At 38.1% G+C, this 21,615-nt stretch overlaps 4 protein-coding genes across 10 annotated transcripts; 3 read left to right on the top strand and 1 right to left on the bottom strand.

The window, feature by feature from the left end:
* Positions 1 to 315: 315 nt before the first annotated feature.
* LOC126627135 (uncharacterized) lies at positions 316 to 3,840 on the top strand. 3 transcript variants are annotated; one of them, XM_050296556.1, is made up of 14 exons: positions 316 to 524; positions 703 to 796; positions 916 to 1,023; positions 1,153 to 1,250; positions 1,339 to 1,422; positions 1,604 to 1,737; positions 1,829 to 1,901; positions 1,994 to 2,039; positions 2,141 to 2,250; positions 2,341 to 2,448; positions 2,526 to 2,585; positions 2,705 to 2,766; positions 2,931 to 3,243; positions 3,372 to 3,840. In XM_050296556.1, exons 1-14 carry the CDS (start codon positions 447 to 449, stop codon positions 3,585 to 3,587), a joined length of 1,584 nt encoding a protein of 527 aa, XP_050152513.1. In that variant the 5' UTR covers positions 316 to 446; the 3' UTR covers positions 3,588 to 3,840. The 3 variants fall into 3 exon arrangements, with proteins under 3 accessions (XP_050152513.1, XP_050152512.1, XP_050152514.1); XM_050296555.1 differs by having other exon boundaries at positions 913 to 1,023; XM_050296557.1 differs by lacking the exon at positions 703 to 796 and having other exon boundaries at positions 368 to 524; positions 913 to 1,023.
* LOC126627136 (mitochondrial phosphate carrier protein 3, mitochondrial-like) lies at positions 3,747 to 6,245 on the bottom strand. The gene is made up of 6 exons (XM_050296558.1): positions 5,891 to 6,245; positions 4,815 to 5,176; positions 4,685 to 4,728; positions 4,373 to 4,587; positions 4,157 to 4,281; positions 3,747 to 4,055 (listed from the first exon to the last, which is right to left on the bottom strand). Exons 1-6 carry the CDS (start codon positions 6,176 to 6,178, stop codon positions 3,998 to 4,000), a joined length of 1,092 nt encoding a protein of 363 aa, XP_050152515.1. The 5' UTR covers positions 6,179 to 6,245; the 3' UTR covers positions 3,747 to 3,997.
* Positions 6,246 to 8,218: 1,973 nt separating this feature from the next.
* LOC126626002 (acyl carrier protein 1, chloroplastic-like) lies at positions 8,219 to 15,258 on the top strand. 3 transcript variants are annotated; one of them, XM_050295161.1, is made up of 5 exons: positions 13,269 to 13,411; positions 13,665 to 13,914; positions 14,394 to 14,492; positions 14,654 to 14,776; positions 14,977 to 15,258. In XM_050295161.1, exons 2-5 carry the CDS (start codon positions 13,843 to 13,845, stop codon positions 15,106 to 15,108), a joined length of 426 nt encoding a protein of 141 aa, XP_050151118.1. In that variant the 5' UTR covers positions 13,269 to 13,411; positions 13,665 to 13,842; the 3' UTR covers positions 15,109 to 15,258. The 3 variants fall into 3 exon arrangements, with proteins under 3 accessions (XP_050151116.1, XP_050151117.1, XP_050151118.1); XM_050295159.1 differs by lacking the exons at positions 13,269 to 13,411; positions 13,665 to 13,914; positions 14,394 to 14,492; positions 14,654 to 14,776; positions 14,977 to 15,258 and adding exons at positions 8,219 to 8,380; positions 8,866 to 8,964; positions 9,128 to 9,250; positions 9,451 to 9,801; XM_050295160.1 differs by lacking the exons at positions 13,269 to 13,411; positions 13,665 to 13,914 and adding an exon at positions 8,258 to 8,380.
* A 1,286-nt stretch (positions 15,259 to 16,544) lies between these two features.
* On the top strand, positions 16,545 to 21,615 carry LOC126626000 (coiled-coil domain-containing protein SCD2-like). Of its 3 annotated transcripts, none has more exons than XM_050295157.1 (17): positions 16,547 to 17,098; positions 17,450 to 17,622; positions 17,725 to 17,806; positions 17,975 to 18,016; positions 18,163 to 18,225; positions 18,405 to 18,454; positions 18,533 to 18,560; positions 18,697 to 18,771; positions 18,849 to 18,959; positions 19,040 to 19,100; positions 19,367 to 19,483; positions 19,603 to 19,706; positions 19,825 to 19,894; positions 20,125 to 20,166; positions 20,766 to 20,806; positions 20,957 to 21,083; positions 21,279 to 21,615. In XM_050295157.1, the coding sequence occupies exons 1-17, from the start codon at positions 16,733 to 16,735 to the stop codon at positions 21,407 to 21,409; spliced, it is 1,683 nt and encodes a 560-aa protein (XP_050151114.1). In that variant the 5' UTR covers positions 16,547 to 16,732; the 3' UTR covers positions 21,410 to 21,615. The 3 variants fall into 3 exon arrangements, with proteins under 3 accessions (XP_050151113.1, XP_050151114.1, XP_050151115.1); XM_050295158.1 differs by having other exon boundaries at positions 16,548 to 17,098; positions 19,367 to 19,477; XM_050295156.1 differs by having other exon boundaries at positions 16,545 to 17,098; positions 20,766 to 21,083.

The raw sequence follows: 21,615 nt of genomic DNA, 5'->3' as shown, positions 1-21,615 counted from the left end.
GATTTGGTTCGGTTTTTTAATAATATTTGTTAAATTGAACCAAACCAAAACATTGTATTGTAATTGACCGTGCCCACTTGTACCAATCAGAAAATGAAAGAAACTACTTTTCAGTTTTCACAATGTTATTTCTCTATTTTTACATTAAAAGAGATTTCAAGTTCGATGTCCTCCACGCTCCAACGTGAACATGGGCCAAACCCGTTATGTACCCAAGACCAGTTCACATGTAGCCCAATAAGGTATTTGCGTGTGGAGTAAGCCCATGTAAGCCCAAGCTAATCCAACTTGAATCATCACAGTTCACGTGTGGCTAATACATTTCCAGTGAGAGGAGCCACTCTGCTCTCACTTCTGTCCCTGTTTTCTAAAACCCTAACAATTGGGTTTAAGCTCTGCAATCCAAATTCCCAAAACCGGACTCGGTGAATGAATCAACTCCGATAATGGTGATTTCGAGCTTCGGAATCGCCTGCCGACCCCATTTCTGCCTACGTGCTCCTCCGTTTCACTGCATCAGCAAGGTAATTTCATCCCTGCATATGTCAAATATAATATATATAGGTAATTTCATCCCTGCATATGTCAAATATAATATATATATATATATATATATATATGTGTGTGTGTGTGTGTGTGTGTGTGTGTATGTATATGTGTGTGTGAGTTGCTTTATGAGCCACTCGTTTCAATCAATTGAAGGTGCAAGTGAACTTGGTCGCGGCAATGGAGGCGCTTGATGAGCCGGAGGGTCTGTTTAAGAACAATAAAAGCAGTAATTCTGCCAATGGAAGAAGCAAGTTTCGACCTTTTGATTTAATTTTCTTGCCTGTAATTTGGGTTTTGTATTATGGATCATTTGAATGGTTTTTTTTTTTTTAACTTTTAATTTGGGATTTTTTTGGGGTGTAGAAGATGCTAAGGCGCCGGCATGGAAGAAGTTGAATTCCACAGAGCTTGGGATTACTACTTCAATGATTGACAAGCCTACTCGAAAGGTTCTCAATGGGCTAAAGCGAAAGGGTGCGTGTTAATGTAGTGTTTAGATGGCGATCGAGTTTGAATTTATGGTTGAATTTGGTTTGTATTATTAATGTGGTTCTTGCTCTATTCGTAATTGTGTAAACCGTGTTAACTTGTCTTCTCTTGTAGGCTATGAGGTGTATCTTGTAGGAGGTTGTGTAAGGGATCTTATATTAAACCGGACGCCAAAGGACTTTGACATAATAACTTCAGCTGAACTGAAGGAGGTTTTGCTCTGAATTTTTTACTTTAATGTTATCCAGTTGTCGATATTATAAGTTGTTTCCCAGCTTGTTTTATCTGCTATATTTTCAGGTGACAAGAACATTTTCTTGGTGTGAAATAGTTGGCAAGCGGTTTCCCATATGTCATGTGCACATTTGTGATACAGTTATTGAGGTTTGTTTTTTGGAGTAATTCTAAGCTATTTTTCAACTAATAATGAACTATTAGCCTAATGCATTGGGAGTGCTATCATTTCGAACTCAAATACCACGAAGTTACTTGCACATTTGCACACGGGCACAACACATATATGCACACTGTTCTAATGTCATGTTAATGTTTGCACTCATATCAGGTCTCAAGTTTTAGCATCTCCGCACGTAAGTCTGGCAGAAACTTAAGTCGTGATTTCAGGAAACCAAATCACTGTGACGACAATGATTATATGCGTTGGATGAATTGTTCGCAGCGTGACTTTACAATTAACGGGTTGCTTATAAAACCCTTTTTACTTGAAAGTTGGCAATTAAAACTCTTCCTTCTTTTTATTTCTTATAGTCTTCCTTTTTGTCTTTTGCAGGTTGATGTTTGATCCTTATGCCAGGATAGTGTACGACTACATGGGAGGCATTGAAGATATTAGAAAAGCTAAAGTGTGCTTGTACTCTTAGCAGTTGTGATTTCTTAAATTACTTTACCCTAGATGGCAAATACATTGTCCTCACATCATCTTCTTTGGGCCTAGGTCCAAACCGTGATACCTGCAAGTACTTCTTTTCAAGAGGATTGTGGTGAGTTTGTGTGTGCAGAATACAAGGTTACCTGTGCTCAATTGGCAAACAGTTTATCATGTTTATGGAGATACTAAAATCAGATTCTGCATTTTGTGCAGCTCGCATTCTACGTGCAATAAGAATTGCTGCCCGATTAGGATTTCGTATTTCCAAGGAAACAGCTCATTCTGTTAAAAGTTTATCTTATTCAATACTTAGGCTTGATAAGGTATTTCAATAGCACTTTGACCTTATCATTTTTTTTTCCACTTAATATTCTGGAGTTCCTGAATTACTTTATCATGACTTTATGCTTTAGGGAAGGCTCCTCATGGAAATGAACTACATGTTAGCGTATGGTTCTGCCGAAGCTTCTTTAAGGTTGTTATGGAAATTTGGACTTTTAGAACTGCTTCTTCCTATCCAGGTATGGGTCTCATAAGTGATTACATTTTCTACTTGTTGACACCATAGAATTAGTTCTAATACAGTTTCATCTTACAGGCAGCATATTTTGTTCGCCATGGTTTTCGAAGACGCGACAAAAGGACCAACCTGCTTTTGGTAATCATTATTACATAACCATTCACTTACTTGTTATATGCTTATTCATAAGTTCACATATTAAGAGGCTTTGCCTTAAAAGCGAAACACTTGTTAATTCTTTGGCTTGCCACATGCAGTCCCTTTTTTCTAACTTGGATAAACTTCTTTCACCTGACAAGCCATGCCACAGTAGCTTATGGTAAGATCCTCTCGAAATAAATGAACGCTCGATTACATATGCCATTAATAGCAGGAAATTGGAAAGATAAAATTTCATGTTCTCTTGTATATTAGAGGTTTTAGGATATTCTTTCAAGCTCATTACACTTTCGACCGAGACTCATCACAGGTTTACACTTCCAGGGTTGCGATCTTAGCATTCCACAATGCACTATCCGAACAACCTCGGGATCCGTTGGTGGTTGCTGCACTTAGCCTTGCAATTCACAATGGTGGAGATATGTTAGAAGCAGTAAGCATAGCCAAGAGAGTCACTAAAGTACACGATGTTAGCTTTCACGAGTTATTAGAAAATCAGAATTTGAATCCTCGAGCATTGAGAGATGAAGTTGTGAATCTCGTAACATCTCTTAAGCGTGCCCTCAATAATATGACTGATGAGCAAATAGTCTCTCAGGCAATGGCAGCGTACCCACAAGCGCCATATTCGGATCTGGTGAGCGCTTCCTTTTAATTTTTTTTCTTTTTCCCGATGAAGTTGCATTGCTGATATAGTAATTCTTCGTCTCATTTACTGATGAACTGCAAAAGGGCTTGCTCATTTGGTTTGATCTCAAATCACAGGTGCTTATCCCGTGGGGATTATCTTTGAGGGTCTGCCGGATTTTTAGCTGCATAACGTCAGGCGCAGAGAGGGGATTCATCCCGAAGCAGGGCAGCAAGATTGATTATGAGTCATTAGCTCAGGGAGCCCTGCCGGAAGTTCGGCATATTTTCGCAAGAGTTGTGTTCGATACCATATATCCTCTTAGTCTAAATCGTGATAATGCTCAAACATGACTTGGTGAGAACAAATTTTCGAAATCTTAAATAGTGAGATGTGGGAGTCCTTTTTACCCCTTTGTTCCCTCATCTAAACTACACGACTAGTTTAGGGCGGTTAAACCAACTCTCATACGAGCTCTTGGCAGTTCATTCATCTGATCGCAGACGATTAAATAGTGTCATTGAAGACTTGAATGTTACCTCAATTTAGTGGAACCTTTTTAATTCTATGTTACATGTTCATCGATGGGGAAATTGACCCCAGAAATTTCTCTTGGCATCAAATCGAGCAGTACAACGTAGCGAATAAGTAAACATACAGGATCAATGACCGAAATTGAATCAAATCGTCACTTTGAAAGAAATTGTTTGTGCAAATTCTCAGAGCCAAAAAGATTTGGGGCTGTCAGCTATCCAGCATGGATTCAAGACTTCGCAACCTCGAAGGCGGCAGCAGCGGGAGCAGGACCACCAGTAGTCGGCCTGAAAAAAGCAATTAAGCACACCATGTCACATTCAATGGCCACAAACAAAGCATGCTTGGAAGAACAAAACGAAAGATAATGAAGGGAGCTGAAACTTACAGCCCAACAAAAACTTTGAAAGCATCATAGATAACCCATTGGCCTCCGGTGAGGGTTCCGATCATGATGATACGCAGAGGAAGGCCTCGGGTGAAAAGACCTAAAACTCCCAGTTGCTTCACAGCCTGCAAGACATCAACCACATTTAAAATAAAAACCAATTATTACATACGTGACAGTAAACACAGAGGAAGCCGGAAATATATGAACACTCACTTCACCAAAGGTTGCTCCCTTGGCATTGTTGAGGAAGGAGACCAAGTTGTCAGCTGGGTGCGAGACAACAGCACAGAATACACCAGCAATATACCCGCTAGCAAAGCTCACACCCAGCTGCAAGGGTTTGCTGCATTGCTCTTTAGGTGTTGGGATGGCATGCTTGTACATCAGCTCGATAATCGTCTCGAAAGACGCGAATTTCATCATAGTATCTGTAGAAACCAGGACCATGTTTACGCCCTTATGAGTAAATGCATGGGAAGGAAGTTAGGAAGCAGAATGAAAGTTGAGTGAAGGGTTTCAACTTACAAGGAACTTGACGTCCCCAAAGCGGAACCATCCCTTTGTACAACCTACAACATAACGAAACTCCTCAGCCTCATCATACCAAAGCTTTTCAACACACAACTTTGTGTTTCAGTTTTCGATTCATACGTACCCAAGAGCGCCTTCGGATTGGATGAACTTCGGAAGGCCATCAGTCAAGCCTCTGGCAAAACCAGGCTGAGTTTGGACACGAACTTTGACGGCTTCCATAGGACAGAGGGCGACATCGGCAATGACTTCAGCTGATGCAGAACCTGCAAGGTAGATCAATGTTTTGTACTTGGCTGCATACTCAGGGCCGGCAACATCGCTGTAGTACTTCTTGAAGAACTCGTAGAGTCCGAACTTGCCGGCTCCCTGAACACTGTAACCAGCCCAGGTTGGTGCCCAACCTTTGAACAAACCCCTAATGCCCTGCTCCTTGAGCAGAACTCCGAATCCGGATATGATGCTCTTGTACTTGATTGGGTCAATCTGAAGAAGGGTTTTAGGGTTTAGAGGCATGGTAACTTCAGTAAGCTTAGAATCAACATAAGTAATGCCACAATATCCGTTTGAGGATCGCTATTCAGACTCTATAAAACAAATTTGAGTGGGACTTGTCGACGCTTGTAGTTTTTGTCTTAAGAACAGACTCCTTCAAAAGCAAGGTTAAGTGCGAGTGCTTGCATGTGTGTTGAGAGAGTCTGAATAGCATTTCTCTTTGCAAATATATAATGGAGCACTTGATGTGTAAATGTATAATTTTTAAAGCTAAGTGATGTTAAAAGTCACATTAACTACTTAATTATTGGGATGGTCGCTAATGTGATCAGAAAATATAGCATTTCATCGAAGTTAGAAAGGTGTTTCAAAATTAAGAGTAATATTTTTCTTACGTGACATTCTATTACGTTTATATTTGAATGCATTTCAAAACTTTGTTTATTCGTGAATTATAATCAGTAACCAACTGTGAAGTCACAAGTTGCGTGACGCATGAACAAAATACTTTGGCTTACTATTTGCTTCCAAACTTGTTAAACAACAACCACATCGGTTACAAGAATCATGAATTCCAAAACCAAATGAAAATTGTGTGCGTGTTGAATAACACCTAGAATCCGTAAATGAACACTACAAAATTCGACGCTTGCTCATATTTTCAGAAACCAAAAGGAAAAAAAAAATAGCGAAGAAGCTGATCACCTGCATATTACACTTGACGAGATCGATCGGGGTGACAGCCAAGTGGGTGAGTCCGGTGCTCAACATCCCTCCTACGCCACACGCGGCGTAAAACCCCGCCGAGTACATCTCCACCTTCTCTTTAGGCGCCGGAACCACCACTCTTTTCGACAATAACGCTGCCCCCACCAACGACGATGAAACCGACGGCCCCAGTGCATCAGTACTCGTCGTCATTGAAGAAGATGAAGAGTACAAGAAGCTTGGGACGAGAGAGTGGCGACGAGAGTTGCTGAGTGGATCTGCCATTTTTTGAGCTGTCTGAGAAACGAGAGGAAATTGGAGAGAAAGTGTTAAAATGTTGGTGGAATTACACGTCGAAAAATGTGCGCGTGGCGCGCAATTTTATATTATCTCGGCCGGGCGGAGTGGCCATTTGCAGAAGGGACCAATCATCATTCAAAATTTCAAAGCCTTGTCGCACTCAAATATTTGGGATAAATTAACATCCTTTTTAAAGAAGATGTAAAATTTTAAGTGAAATATCATGTAATTAAATTTGAAGATACGAATAAGTTTAAATAGATATGTTAATTCTGGAAATCTTTAAGGAAAGGGATCCCCATTTTTTTATAAAAATGAGGATTAGTTGTGGGGTCCACATTACATCGAACTTTAACGATCCGAACCGTCAATTTTTCAAGTTGCACCTCATAGATCATCCTTACAAAATATTAGCCAAATCGGAAATGTTTAAGACATTTAATTGGGTTCAAAGAAATGAACGAATACTTTGTTATATAAGAAACAATGAAATTTTATCTTGATAATTAAATAGACAAATGGTTTCGGATTAAATTGAATTTTTGCAAGAATGATCTATGAATTGAGACTTACAAAATAGATGGTTCGGATCATTGAAGTTCGATGTGAAGTGAGTCCCACACCTAATCCCCATTTTTTGAAAAAAATGGGGATCCCTTTGCATAAAGGGCCTATGTTAATTCTATATAGATTAATATATGAGTTTTCATATATCAAATTTGACATATAAACAAAGGTGATGTTAAATAATTTTTAATTATTTTATTGTGTATGTCCCATTAATGAATCAATTATAGATTTGAAACTTTATTTTAATTGATTTTTTTATAAAATAGGTCTTACAAATATCATTTAAAACAAAAAAACATATCGGTTGAAAAAGAAAAAAAAAGGTCTAACACGTTAGCCATCAAGTTAACATTTGACATTTATCTTTTAACATCTTATTTAGAGATACTCTAAAAAAGTACAATGACCAAAATTAATAAGAATCTACAAAAATAAAAATAAATGTATCAATAACACTATCTTTTTCGTTCGATAAGCAACCACGTGTAACTAGTTTCGTTTCTACCACATGCTAAAAAGAACAATCAGACCTAGAAATATTAAAGAATCTTCTGCCCATACCCTAATAAGTAATAATTATCTTCCAGTTTCAAGATAACAATTTTTATGGTACTGGTAACTGCAATCGTAGTTCTCTACGTAGTCTGTATTATAATATATTATTAGCACGAAATATCACAATAGTGATTTACTCGTGTTAAGTGAACATATTAGTAGTTCGGTAGAGAAATTTATCGACACCGGTAATGTTACGTTATGTGAAAAGCCTAAGGCACGTGATAAAATATTGTGACATGTGATAAGTTTAAGGCATCATCATTTTGTCGTTTCTGATTCATATAAGTATCTCTCATATAATGGCCTATGAATGTAGTCAATTCTTGGAGTTTAAACGATATTTCACTTCAATTTTTGTAATTCAATTGTCATGCATCTAAATTAGTAATCGTTGCCATTCGAAATCACGGGCTTTTAATATACTTTTCAAAAACTCATCTTACTCGCTCATGTCCTCTTATGTTCTAATATAGTCAAAGTAATTAAGTCGTAGTCCTTTTGGCTTCAATAGTTATTAAACTAAAATGATTAAATTACAGCGATTTAAACAACACTGAAGACCAAAGTAGAACTTTATCCAAATTACTATAGAGTTAATTTTAGTTTTCACTGTAAACTCATTTTGTGTGATACAACGTGTAATTTTTCATTTCACAAGTACCGTTGCGGTCACATAACACTGCGAGATATGTCATATTTCATCATATAATTTGAAAGAATTTTTTTTTTTTTTAAATATCTCTTCAATTACATGGACATGTGACGTACCAACGTGTCTCTTTTGTGCTAACTACTGCTGGATGCCTAGTTGTTAATTTGTCCCATGTGGCAACTTGTACCTGGCCCTTTGGGAACCCACCATGATGTCCGAGTATCTGCCACGTAAGTAGTAGATAGGGCTTCGTTCCTATAGATAATTTAGCTCACTTTTCACCACATTTCTGTTTCAAGTAACCAAGTTTCTGTGCTTCGCTTTTGTGAGCTCCAATGGCTTCTGCTTCAGCAACTTCTCTCTGCAGGTTCCAAACCTTTCAAAACCAGCCAATCAAGACCTGCCAGGTACTAACATTTAGCTTAGATTCACTTTTATTGCAGTTAATTTTGAGAGAGACCTTCATAGAACACGTTTACTACAGCGTCCCATGTCATTTATATGTTAGAACTGCTCAAGATGCCACGATAACGGGGAACACGTGCCATTAAGTCTTCATTAATTTTAGTCTCATTTGGTCTTTTAGTACTACCATACCAAATTTTGTGTGCTCAAGTCACATTTCTCTTGTTGTTCAATTGGGTTATCTCTTGAAAATTTGGGGTTTGTTTTGGAGAAAATCTTGCATCCAGTTGTGATACTACCTTTCAAGATAGGTGTACTCTCTGCATGTGCATCTCACACGAGTCTATCTACTTATCTGTGAGAGGCGTTCACATACCTTAGTTATAGGTTAACCACAAGGGGTCGTTATTTTTTGAATTTCTTGAATATTTGCCCAATTGATGATTTTTTAGACCAATAAAATGTGCTGAAGGTGAAAATAATGTAGGTAACAGGAACAAGTTCAAGTTTAAAGTTGGTTTCTAATGGATGGGCCAAGAGTGGCTTCTCTTCTTTGAGGATCTCTCATCTCCAAATTTGTTGTGCTGTAAGTTTTTCGAATTCGAAAGTTTATTGTCTCTTGAAAGAGTCATAATTATTATTAGTTGTATATCGACTTGTGTCTATCTCTCTATTTATAATCGGTTATAAGGCAGATGACTAGTAAATTTGAGTTTAACAAGTTATATTGAAACCACGTAAATTGACAGGCCAAATCGGAGACAGTGCAAAAGGTAGTGGAGATTGTGAGGAAACAATTGGCTTTGCCTCCAGAGTCAGAGGTTTCCCCTGACTCCAAGTTTGCATTACTTGGTGCCGACTCTCTCGACACCGTATGTCTAATTTTCTTATCCAAGTTTATCAAATTCAAGTTTTATGTGCATATTAATGTAGCAATGTTCTCAAATAGCACTATTACTATGTCAAGTCTCGAGAATGTCGCCAGCATATTGATACTTTATTTATACCATTTCAAAACTATCTCGGACTATTTGCTATCGATTAGGTTGACGAAGAAGTAATTTGGATACAGGTGGAGATAGTGATGAATTTGGAGGAAGAGTTTGACATTAGCGTTGAAGAGGAGAGCTCTCAGAACATAAGCACGGTCCAAGAAGCAGCTGATTTGATAGAGAAGCTCATTGAAAAGAAATCAGCTGCTTAATTTATTCAAATTAATTGAGTTTAGTTATGTTAAGCTTATTGGTTATGAGCTGCGACTTTTTCTTATTTGATTTGGTGAGGTTGGTTTGCAAGTTGTGGATTTGAATGACTTTGATTTGGTTTGGTGAAGTTGCCTAGTTTTTTTCTACAACATTGTTGCTGCAAAAATGCATGCTATTTGTCCTTGTTAATGTATGTGAACAAATAGGGCTTATCATAATTTCGGCAGCGTCAAAGTTAGAAAAAGGATTTAACACTTCTCGGCACGTCGACGTGACATTATACATGAATACAATGATGTCTCGTGTTTTAATTTTCTCGTGTTATTGGTTTGAAATGCTACAATAATGTGCTTAAACAAAACCATTGTGTTGGATTTTTGTGGTTCGTTGATAAAAGCAAAGTTATCACAATCAACAGTTTCACGATTGCTTTTATACACTAAGATATGTAGCTAATCGAGCTTAATTCGTCAAGTTTAACATACTATGCATTGTATTAAATACAATTCAAGTAAAATTAATATTGTAATATTTTTCAATTAACTGTTCACAATTGTTTTCATGCACCTAGATATGCATCTAGTGGAGCTCAATTGGTTCTCACTTTTTCATGTTATAGTGAAACAAAGCAACTTTGACGAGAGAGATTTATATGCGCCCCGTATATTATCTAAACATTTCAAACCATTAACATACTGTTACTCAAAAAAACAAACGACATGTTATTTGTTTATAATGCCTTGACATCTTACTATTTATGTACACGACATCTTACTCCCATTGATCTCTAAGTAACTTTTACTCAATCACTTGGCATTGAGAAAACAAACACGCTTATTAATTAAACAAATATGATCACTGTTCGGGCGAAGATTTCTCTGGAGAGGGCTCCTCGACTCTCAGCACAACTTCCCAAAGGATTGGCACTTTAGATGTGTAGTCCGGCTCTTACTTGCTGATGTGCTGCAAAAAGAGGATAGAGTTAGTTTTGAAATGTGCCTTTGTGGGGCCTTAGGTGTAGGCCTTGTGGCTCGCAATCAAAACTAATCAAGTGCTAGGCGTGCCACTGCTATCTCAGTATAGCAGATATAGAACAAGATTGTGTTTAGTCAATTACTTGCACCCCAAGTTACTCAGACTTCTTGCTATCAAATGATTGTCGTAGATGAGTTAAGTCCACATTAAGTTCTTTTTCTTGTCTTGTGACCAATGACTTTCAGTTCATAGTCTTGTATATTCGAATGAGGGGAGTCCAGATCCCTTAAGTCATTTGTTTGGTTCTTGATTGGTATTAAATGAAAGCATATCCATTAAGCTGACTAGATTCAGATGCAAATGAGACTCTTAAAGTAGGAAAACAAATGGATATGAATTGAATACATGCTGAAGAATACATTAAGTAATAGATCTATTATCTTAGAAAACACACAAAGAACTTTAAGCAAGATTTCACCTTGTCGGGCAAGGTTGAACTTCTTGCAATCACTTCTCTTTGAGTTTACAGAGGTTTCTATGTTAAAAAGGGATGGATGGTAAACCAGTTTACATAAGAGAATCGATACTACGTCACTAGGGATGATAGTAGAGCTTTAAACTAGACAAAGCTTTTGTGAGGGAGATATCCTGAAAAGGACTGAGATCTGGGTTGATTACAGCTTTTGGATGCAAATTTGGCTTGAAAGCAAAGTTTGTATGTTTGTTTGTTTGATTGGTTAAGTGTCCTTATCTCTGGGGCCTCTTCCTCCTTTTATATGCAAATTAGTCCGATTGTAGTGACTTTGTTCTTGCGTGAAAGAACTTTGAGGGTAGTGAGTCATCAGCTTTCTACTTGTATTATCATTAAAAAGTGTTTTTTGGCTGATTGTGAGTTAGTCCCCAACACTTGACATTTAAATCATAGGCACATGGCCTATGCATTAATAGGAAGGCGCCAATTTGTCTCTGGGCTTGATGCTTGGGCCTCGGACAAATCTCCCTTTAATTAATATCTCTGGGCTTCTACACATTTGCAGCCCAATGTTCAAATATTAACCCAAACAATCACATTAGGGAGTTGACATTATTAAGAATAGTTAGAGATGAATAATTTTTTACTAATTAGTCTTAACAACTCATTGTCCAAAGCTTTCTCCTTACAAAACGTCAACGTTTCATAGACCTCGTCTCGTCCCAACGTTAGTCTGTTCGAATAAGAATCCTCTCCTGATCCTTTTTGTGAGAATCTGGAGATTCGTGTATCGTATACATTCATCTTACATCGTACAATTATAAATCATTTTTAATTTTATTATTTAAAATTGAACAAAAATAGTGTTTGATGAAAACTGACTGCACGATGCACGATGAACGAATACTATTCACGAATTCTCAAAATCCTCACAAGGAAGATCTGGAAAGGATTTAGATTCAGTGGTTCCCCGCAGCAAAAAGTTTACGTGTCCGAAACCGCCGACGAAATGCATCAATACCCGAAGGAGGCAGATTCTCTACCCTCCCACTTCCCGTGTCATTCTGTTTTGTGTGGTTACGGTTAAACTACGTTAACATTTTATATTTTTTTTATAAAGATAATAAGACAAAAATAAATAGTAATATAAAATGTTGACGTGGTTTAATCGTGACCACACAAACAAAAGGGCACATTCTCTGCCTTCATACCCGAAACATATGGCATCGGCGGCCACCAAATGTATCGGGCCCACGCCTTCTTATTTGACACGTTACCGCCCACTTCCACACATCCTCTCCCGCGAAACGTGCATCAACATCAATCAAACGCCAAAACGCCACCGTTTGTTTGCTCAGCATGCGCATTGCAAGTTTCAACCCTACACAACTTGGAGAAATTTTTAATTGTGATAGGAACACGAGTGGTACATCATGTGTTTTCATGTAAGTGGTGAGAAATTTTATTTTTTAAGTTATTAATTTTTTAACATATATATTTCATCATTTATATAGCGACACATGATGTACCATTCCGTGTAACGATCACACTGAAAAATCTCTCCATAACTTGTCCCTAACCCCTAAACTCAAAGGTAACGTTTGGTACGTGGGACAGGACGGAACGGAGTGGGACGTCGCGTTCCATCCCACATATGGTGCACCTAAAACGGATGGAAATAACTATTACATGGGACAAATTTTAGATGAATTTTTATTCCGTCTCACCCAAGAACGACTCATTCTACATCCGTGAAACACAAAATTATAACATCTCCATCTCCTCCTTCCTCCTTCCTCCTTGTATCCATCTGAAGACATCTTTAACCCTCTATGTTCCATCATGTCCTGTCCCGTCTGCGTACCAATCAATATCAAAGGAAAGACACCTTCCCCTATTTCTCTAGTCTCTCTCAGTCCACCTCCCGATTTTCCCGAGAAATTTTTCTGGGGAAAATATCAGCTTTCATTTCACAGCAATACACACATATTTATACACACACATACACACATATAGATCGATCGGAGGAGACAAGCGAGTCCGGTGTACTCGCAGCAGTGGAGCGGAGGCTCGAGCAGTACAGGCTCTTCTCCGGCGATGTCGCCAGCGCACCCTCAGTTCCGGCTCAATCCGTCAGCCACCGGAATCTCCACCATCAAGCGAAATCAAAACTTCGCCGCTAAAGCCGCCGCTCAACGTATAGCTCAGTCATGGCTTCTCAGTCCATCGGCGATGACGAGGACGACGACGATGATCTCGGTTTCCGATTCGCTCAGCCGCCTCATGCACCGTCTTCTTTGTCCGGAAATGGTTTTACTAACGGCGCAAAGCCTCTTCCGGCGATTTCGGTGACTCGGCCTAATAGATCTCCCTCGCCTGCGGTAATTCAAAATCTACGCTGATAATTACATGATTTGAATTTTTGAATCATGTGGAATTGTAGTTTTTTAATTAAATTTTTTGTTTAATTTCGTTGATATCGTTTTAAGATCTGAATTTTGCTTACTTCGTTGTGTTTAGATCAAGTAGGAGCTTAATTAAACTTTAATTATTTTTTCTGCTAGAGATCAAGTAGTTAAATTCGAGTCTAATTAAACTTTAATTATTTTGTGCTATCCACTGCTGGATGCCTAGTTGTTAATTTGTCCCATGTGGCAACTTGTACCTGGCTTTTGGGGACCCACCATGATGTCCGAGTATCTGCCACGTAAGTAGTAGATAGGGCTCTGTTCCAATAGGATAGTTTAACACACTTTCACCATATCTCTGTTTCAAGTAACCAAGTTTCCGTGCTTCGCTTTTGTGAGCTCCAATGGCTTCTGCTTCAGCAACTTCTCTCTGCAGGTTCCAAACCTTTCAAAACCAGCCAATCAAGACCTGCCAGGTACTAACATTTAGCTTAGATTCACTTTTATTGCAGTTAATTTTGAGAGAGACCTACATAGAACACGTTCACTGCAGCATTCTATGCCATTTTTATGTTAGAACTGCTCAAGATGCCACGATGAACGCGTGCCATTAAGTCTTCATTAATTGTAGTCTCATTTGGTCTTTTAGTACTACTATACCAAATTTTGTGTGCTCAAGTCACATTTCTCTTGTTGTTCAATTGGGTTATCTCTTGAAAATTCGGGGTCTGTTTTGGAGAAAATCTTGCGTCCAGTTGTGTTACTATCTTTCAAGATAGGTGTACTCTCTGCATGTGCATATCACACAAGTCTATCTACTTATCTGTGAGAGGCGTTCACATACCTTAGTTATAGGTTAACCACAAGGGGTCGTTATTTTTTGAATTTCTTGAATATTTGCCCAATTGATGGTTTTTTAGACCAATAAAATGTGCTGAAGGTGAAAATAATGCAGGTAACAAAAACAAGTTCAAGTTTAAAGTTGGTTTCTAATGGATGGGCCAAGAGTGGCTTCTCTTCTTTGAGAATCTCTCATCTCCAAATTTGTTGCGCCGTAAGTTTTTCGAACTCGAAAATTGGTTGCGTCTATCGAAAGATTCATAGTTATTATTAGTTGTACATCAACTTTTGTCTCTCTATTTATAATCGGTTATAAGGCAGATGACTTGTAAATTTGAGTTTAACAAGTTATATTGAAACCACATAAATGGACAGGCCAAACCGGAGACGGTGCAAAAGGTAGTGGAGATTGTGAGGAAGCAATTGGCTTTGCCTCCGGAGTCAAAGGTTTCCTCTGACTCCAAGTTTGCATTACTTGGTGCCGACTCTCTCGACACCGTATGTCTAATTTCCTTATCCAAATTTATCAAATTCATGTTTTATGTGCATATTAATGTAGCAATGTTCTCAAATAGCACTATTACTATGTCAAGTCTCGAGAATGTCGCCAGCATATTGATTCTTTATTTATACCATTTCAAAACTATCTCGGATTATTTGCTATCGATTAGGTTGACAAAGAAGTAATTTGGATACAGGTGGAGATAGTGATGAATTTGGAGGAAGAGTTTGACATTAGCGTTGAAGAGGAGAGCTCTCAGAACATAAGCACGGTCCAAGAAGCAGCTGATCTGATAGAGAAGCTCATTGAAAAGAAATCAGCTGCTTAATTTATTCAAATTAATTGAGTTTAATTATGTTAAGCTTATTGGTTATGAGCCGCGACTTTTTCTTATTTAATTTGGTGAGGTTGGTTTGCAAGTTCCGGATTTGGATGACTTTGATTTGGTTTGGTGAAGTTGCATAGTTTTTCTCTACAAGTTTGTTGCTGCAAAAATGCATGCTATTTTTCCTTGTTAATGTATGTGAACAAATAGAGCTTATCATAATTCCGGCAGTGTCAAAGTTACAAAAAGGATTTAACACTTCTCGGCACGTCAACATGACATTATACGTGAATACAATGATGTCTCGTGTTTTAATTTTCTTGCGTTATTGGTTTGAAATGCTACAATAATGTGCCTAAACAAAATCATTGTGTTGGATTTTTGTGGTTCATTGATAAAAGCAAAGTTATATTGCAAAGATTTTCCAATCAACAGTTTCACGTTTGCTTTTATACACTAAGATATGTGGCTAATCGAGCTTAATTCGTCAAGTTTAACACGCAGTAATGTATCGTATTAAATACAATTCAGGTAAAACTAATATTGTAATATTTTTCAATTAATGGTTCACAGTTGTTTTCATACACCTAGACATGCACCTAGTGGAATTCAATTGTTTCCCACTTTTTCATGTTATAGTGAAACACAAGCAACTTTGATGAGAGAGATTTACATGCGCCTGTATATTATCCTAACATTTCAAATCATTAACGTACTGTGACTCAAAAAAAAACAAACGACATGTTATCCATGACATCTTACTATTTATGTACATGGCATCTTATCCCATTGATCTCTAAGTAACTTTTACTCAATCGCTTGGCATTGAGCAAACAAACACGTTTAATCATTAAACATCAGATTAGGGAGTTGACATGATTAAGAATAGTTAGAGATGAATAATTTTTTATTAATTAGTCTTAACAACTCATTTGTCCAAAGCTTTCTCCTCACAAAACGTCAACGTTTCATGGACCTCGTCTCGTCCCAAAGTTAGTCAGTTTGAATAAGGATACTCTTCGGATTCTCCTTGTAAGAATTCGAGAATCTGTGTATCGTGTCTATTAATCGTAGATTGCACGGTCAGAAACTATTTTTAAATTTTGTTATTTAAAATTAAACACAAATAGTATCTGATGAAAGCTGACCACACGATGTACAATAAACGAATATTACTTACGAATTCTCGAAATCTTCACAAAGAAGACCTGGAGAGGATCCGGATTCGGTGGTTCCCCGCAGCAAAAAATCTACGTGTTCGAAACCGCCGGCGAAATGCATCAATACCCGAAACATCTGGCATCGGCTGCCACCAAATGTATCGGGCCCACGCCTTCTCATTTGACACGTCACCGCCCGCTTTCCACCCATCCTCTCCCGCGAAACGTGCAACGCCAAAACGCCACCGTTTGTTTGCTCAGCATGCGCATTGCAAGTTTCAACCCCACACGACTTGTCTCTAACCCCCGAACTCAAGGGGAAAAACACCTTCCCCTATTTCTCTAGTCTCTCTCAGTCCACCTCCCGATTTTCCTTCGATTTTCCCGAGAAAATTTTCTGGGGAAAATATCAGCTTTCATTTCACAGCAATACATACATATTTATACACACACATACACACATATAGATGGATCGGAGGAGACAAGCGAGTCCGGTGTACTCGCGGCAGTGGAGCGGAGGCTCGAGCAGCACAGGCTCTTCGCCGGCGATGTCGCCAGCGCACCCTCAGTCCCGGCTCAATCCGTCGGCCACCGGAATCTCCACCATCAAGCGAAATCAAAACTTCGCCGCTAAAGCCGCCGCTCAACGGCTAGCTCAGGTCATGGCTTCTCAGTCCACCGGCGATGACGACGATGACGACGATGATCTCGGTTTCCGATTCGCTCAGCCGCCTCATGCACCGTCTTCTTTGTCCGGAAATGGTTTTACTAACGGCGCAAAGCCTCTCCCGGCGATTTCGGTGACTCGGCCTAATAGATCTCCCTCGCCTGCGGTAATTCAACATATGCGCTGATAATTACGTGATTTGAAACTTTGAATCATGTGGAATTGGAGTTTTTTAATTAAATTTTTTGTTTAATTTCGTTGATATCGTTTTAAGATCTGAATTTTGCTTACTTCGTTGTGTTTAGATTGAGTAGGAGCTTAGTTTTATAGTGATTTAGTTAAATTCGAGTCTAATTAAACTTTAATTATTTTTTCTGCTAGAGTTTTTACCATTGGCTTGTTCTTAATTAGTGTTAATTTAATTATTTGACTTTTAGTTAACGTTCGATTGGTAAACTTGTAAGAGGATTTGAATGTGGTGATCTTATGGCTGATTGGATTCTGGTATTTTAATTAGTTAGGTCGGAACTTTGTAGAGCATACAACATCGGTTCGCTCCTCATCAACGGGGAGGCCCTCTATGTCAGTTCGTTCAGCGGCGGTAGTGCCACCACCGAGCAAACCATCGCTTAGAACTCCAGTAACCATACCTCCAATTGATCCTCCTTCTAATAGGAATAGAGATAAAAGGCAAGTTCGTAAGATATCTATTTCTCACTTGCATTATAGTAGCTAGTTGATGTTATCGAAATTTAGGAAGTATGTGTAGCTGATATATTTAATTTGTTACAGGGACAGGTTTACACCAGATATTGGACAGTTCAAAGCAAATGCCCCAGGAGATGAGCGTGAAGCTTCTGCGCTTCGTGATGAAGTATGTCATTTTCATCCCTCAAATTCAGTCTTCATAACGGGCGCAGATAACCTTTACCTGTATTTAAGGATATGCATTATTGCTCCACTTTTAAGATTGTTATTTGTGGAGCTGTAACTGTCATTTTTTCAGCAATAGTCTTGAAACTAACATGTGCTCTAATTGCAGCTTGATATGCTACAAGAAGATAATGAGATTATACTTCAGAAGGTGTGCTCTTCTACATTTTAGTACACACAAGCAAATGCTAATTTTACATTCTAACTAATACAGACATACATTCATAACCACACATGCACGGAGCATGTCTCGGTTATATTCGATTTGTGAAATTTATGCCTAAACATGCATTACAGCTTCGCCTTGCTGAAGAAAAACATGCGCAAGCAGAGGCCAGAGCTAAGGAGCTTGAGAAACAGGTCAAACCTTTTATTCATATTGATTTAACTGTATGGCTTGTAAATCAGGAGACGTTGCCATTATGTTTCTTTTTATCATGTTATATTTTCCTTTATAGTTTTGACACTATTAGCATAAGCTTACTACAAAGAAGGTAGCGGTGCTGATTCAGCTATTTTTATGGTCAATTCATTCACAGGTTGCTAATCTGGGGGAAGGTGTAAGCATGGAAGCCAAATTGTTGAGCAGGTAACGTTGAGCTGTTTTGCATCTGTTCTGCCTTTATTTGATATCCTGGTTGTGATTATTTAAATGATTCATCTGCAGGAAGGAAGCAGCTTTGCGTTCAAGAGAGGTAAGTTGGGAGGGTAAATTAGATGTGGCATAGATATAGCATTTAATAAGGATACTAGTAGTATAGGTTGAAACTTGTTCTGTTAAAATGACATAGTCAGTGGCTGTCTTTAAACTAAAAATTATTGATTGTTCAGGCTGCTCTTCTTGCTGCCAAGCAAAACAAGGATGGGAAAGAGGAGGAAATTGCAACTCTTCGATCAGAAATTGAGGTATATTCTTTAGATCTTAATCAAGTGTTTCTGATTTATGTGATAGCTTCTTGAGTTTTTTATGTTGTTATAATCAGAATTTTAAAGACGGGGCAGCAGCAGCAGCCGAACAGCTCCGAGAAGCAGAATCTGAGGCAAAGAGTCTTCGTACAAAGACGCAAAGAATGATTTTAACACAAGAAGAGATGGTTTGTCTACTGATACTCGTGTGAGATTTATTTTTAGCTGTTCATACTCTTTTAAGTTTATTTTTGTATGTATCTTTTAGGAGGAAGTTGTTTTGAAGAGATGTTGGCTTGCTCGTTACTGGGGTTTAGCGGTGCAACATGGTATTCTATTTTCTCCATCTTCTCCTTGAATGAGGATATAAATTGCATGCCTAAATCTGATATCTCAGCTTGCTGAGGAATGTTTCACTTGATTTGGAGATTTTGGTCAATTTCAACATTGTGTATTCCATTTTAGTCATAACTTCAAGAAGGTGTCTGGTGGAGTGTGTTTATATATGTGTATATGTGAATATGGATTTGAATGAATCAAGTTGTAGATTTATTATTAGTTAGATTTTGCTTTATTTTTTTTCTTTTGTGCTTAGGCATATGTGCAGATATAGCAGTGTCAAAGCATGAGCATTGGTCGTCGTTAGCTCCTCTTCCATTTGAAGTTGTCATTTCTGCTGGACAAAAGGCAAAGGAGGAACCGTGGGGTAAAAGTTAGTTTAGTTGTTCCTTATATCAAAGAAAACGATTATGTTATCTCTTTATTTAATTTGGTTTTTCATTTGATGCACTCAATTAAACTTATGATGTCTACCATGTGGTGATGATCCAGATAGAAGTAAGCTGGCTCGGGATTTAACCGACCTCACCGGCGAAGGAAATATTGAGAGTATGCTTTCAGTGGAAATGGGTATGAGGGAATTATCTTCTCTAAAGGTCGATACCTAATCTTTGACTTGTGAATCTTTTTATTCTTCTTTAAAACAATATATACTTTATATTTTTATTATTATCCAGTTTTCAACTTCTAATTGCTGCAGTGCATTTCTTTTAGGTTGAGGATGCTGTTGTAATTGCATTGGCCCAACATAGACGTCCTAATTCTGTTCGGCAGTCCATTTTAGGTATTTTTCTTTATTGTCTCGTGTTATTTTACAATTTGCCTGGTTATGGTGTTTTGGTAAACTATTTTGATAGTTGCATCCATATGCTTGATGGTTCAAATGCTGTTCGGCGCAACATTTTATTCTTGCTATCAAATTCATGCTGGCTATCCTAGAGTTGTCCAAGGTTAAGGATCGGAGCAGAAAGATTCTCAAAACAATGCTTACCTTACTTTTCTTTTGAATTTCAGATTCGAAATCAACTGGCGACCCTAAGTTCATGGAAGCATTTGGTAAGAGAGATATTTTAATCTAATGCACAATGTATCTTTGTATCTCATATATATGCTGAAATTAAGGAATCTCAAAGCACACATATCTTAATCATACCAGAAAATAATTTTATTACTATTTCCCAAAGCCTCCCATCTTTCGGGACGACTTTTCTTGTAACTTATGATTAGTATAATTTTGGCCATTTTGTGAGAATGGTTTATCATATCGTGAGACCTTTTATATTTTTCCCCCTCCCCCTACCCAAAATTAATCGCACACTTTTTACTAAAAATAAAGGGAATTGTTATGAGCATTCCAAAAATCTCATTCTACACTCCAAACTTTCTATATTGGGAAAGAAAAATACACTTGTGAGGAGTGTAGAATGAGATTTTTGGAGTGCTAATAATACTTCCCAAAATAAAATGTAAAGAAAAGTGATAACACGTTCCGTTTCGGTGGATATTCAAAACCAAGCAAGTAGTTCAAAACTACCTGCTTCGAGTTATGTGATAGAATCACAGTTATATAGTATTTACACGTCAAGTTTATGGGTAGATTTAAACTGATGAAAAGTGGTAATCTTATCACTATTCTGTGTTTTTTTTCCTTGCAGATCTTAGTGACGAGGAGATTGAAGACATTTCTTTCAAAGTGGTTAGTTGGTTTGCCCACTTGAATATACGAAATGCCCATATATTCTTCCCTTCTGCTATGGTGTCTACTATTTGTATTAAAACCAGAAACAAGATACTAAATTATGTCGGTCGACATTTGTTTGCATTGAATACTCTATCGACATCACAGGCTTGGCTGACTTACTTTTGGAGAAGAGCTAAAGAACACGGCGTGGAAGATGATATTGCAGACGATAGGCTTCAGTTATGGATAAGCCGTAGTGTGCAGACGCCAACTTGCCACGATGCTGTGGATGGTAAGCTTCATAATTATCAAACATCAACAGTGTCACTCATCAGGCCTAGGCACATTCTTATTAATCGGTGATTCGGTAAATTGATGCCTACTAAACGGAGAAATAGAAATAGATTGGCAGTCTTGTTTTCGTTTGGAATTTATAATTTCTATCGAATGTTGTTGCTGTAAATGAACGTGTAAGTGCTTGTGGCAGCGGAGCGGGGTGTATATGAGCTGCGGAAGCTGGGGATAGAACAGCAACTTTGGGAAGCATCTCGTAAGGAAATCGATCAGCCCGTCTCGGCTTACAAATCTGCTGCAGCAGATTTTGACACCTCTTCGTGATAGATGCTGCCTTCAGATGGTTTCTTATATCGTTTCTTTTTTCTTTTTATACTATTTTTCACATGAAGTGTTAGTCCAAACTGCTAGCATCTCTCCCTCTCTCTCTCTCTCTCACTGGAGTTCCCTCTATAATTAAACTGAGTTGGGATTGTAGTACATATATCACTCAATTTTTTTATGTAATCAAGTTCACATTTTTTTTCCCA

Source organism: Malus sylvestris, chromosome 6 (genome assembly GCF_916048215.2).
Source record: "Malus sylvestris chromosome 6, drMalSylv7.2, whole genome shotgun sequence".
Taxonomy (NCBI): Eukaryota; Viridiplantae; Streptophyta; class Magnoliopsida; order Rosales; family Rosaceae; genus Malus; species Malus sylvestris.
Note: the sequence above shows the minus strand (reverse complement) of the source record. Positions and strands in the feature narration are given on the sequence as shown.

Excerpts from the sequence above, each read along its gene's own strand:
- LOC126627135 (XM_050296555.1), top strand. The coding sequence starts at position 447 with ATGGTGATTTCGAGCTTCGGAATCGCCTGCCGACCCCATTTCTGCCTA. Across the intron at positions 1,024-1,152 it reads CAATGGGCTAAAGCGAAAGG|GCTATGAGGTGTATCTTGTA; the intron begins GTGCGTGTTAAT and ends CTTCTCTTGTAG. Across the intron at positions 3,244-3,371 it reads AAGCGCCATATTCGGATCTG|GTGCTTATCCCGTGGGGATT; the intron begins GTGAGCGCTTCC and ends CTCAAATCACAG.
- LOC126627136 (XM_050296558.1), bottom strand. The coding sequence starts at position 6,178 with ATGGCAGATCCACTCAGCAACTCTCGTCGCCACTCTCTCGTCCCAAGC. Across the intron at positions 4,282-4,372 it reads AGGGAGCAACCTTTGGTGAA|GCTGTGAAGCAACTGGGAGT; the intron begins GTGAGTGTTCAT and ends GATGTCTTGCAG. Across the intron at positions 4,056-4,156 it reads TTCAAAGTTTTTGTTGGGCT|GCCGACTACTGGTGGTCCTG; the intron begins GTAAGTTTCAGC and ends TGCTTTTTTCAG.
- LOC126626002 (XM_050295160.1), top strand. The coding sequence starts at position 8,309 with ATGGCTTCTGCTTCAGCAACTTCTCTCTGCAGGTTCCAAACCTTTCAA. Across the intron at positions 8,381-14,393 it reads AGCCAATCAAGACCTGCCAG|GTAACAAAAACAAGTTCAAG; the intron begins GTACTAACATTT and ends AAAATAATGCAG. Across the intron at positions 14,493-14,653 it reads ATCTCCAAATTTGTTGCGCC|GCCAAACCGGAGACGGTGCA; the intron begins GTAAGTTTTTCG and ends ATAAATGGACAG.
- LOC126626000 (XM_050295156.1), top strand. The coding sequence starts at position 16,733 with ATGGATCGGAGGAGACAAGCGAGTCCGGTGTACTCGCGGCAGTGGAGC. Across the intron at positions 17,807-17,974 it reads CTTCTGCGCTTCGTGATGAA|CTTGATATGCTACAAGAAGA; the intron begins GTATGTCATTTT and ends CTCTAATTGCAG. Across the intron at positions 18,772-18,848 it reads CTCTTCGATCAGAAATTGAG|AATTTTAAAGACGGGGCAGC; the intron begins GTATATTCTTTA and ends TGTTATAATCAG.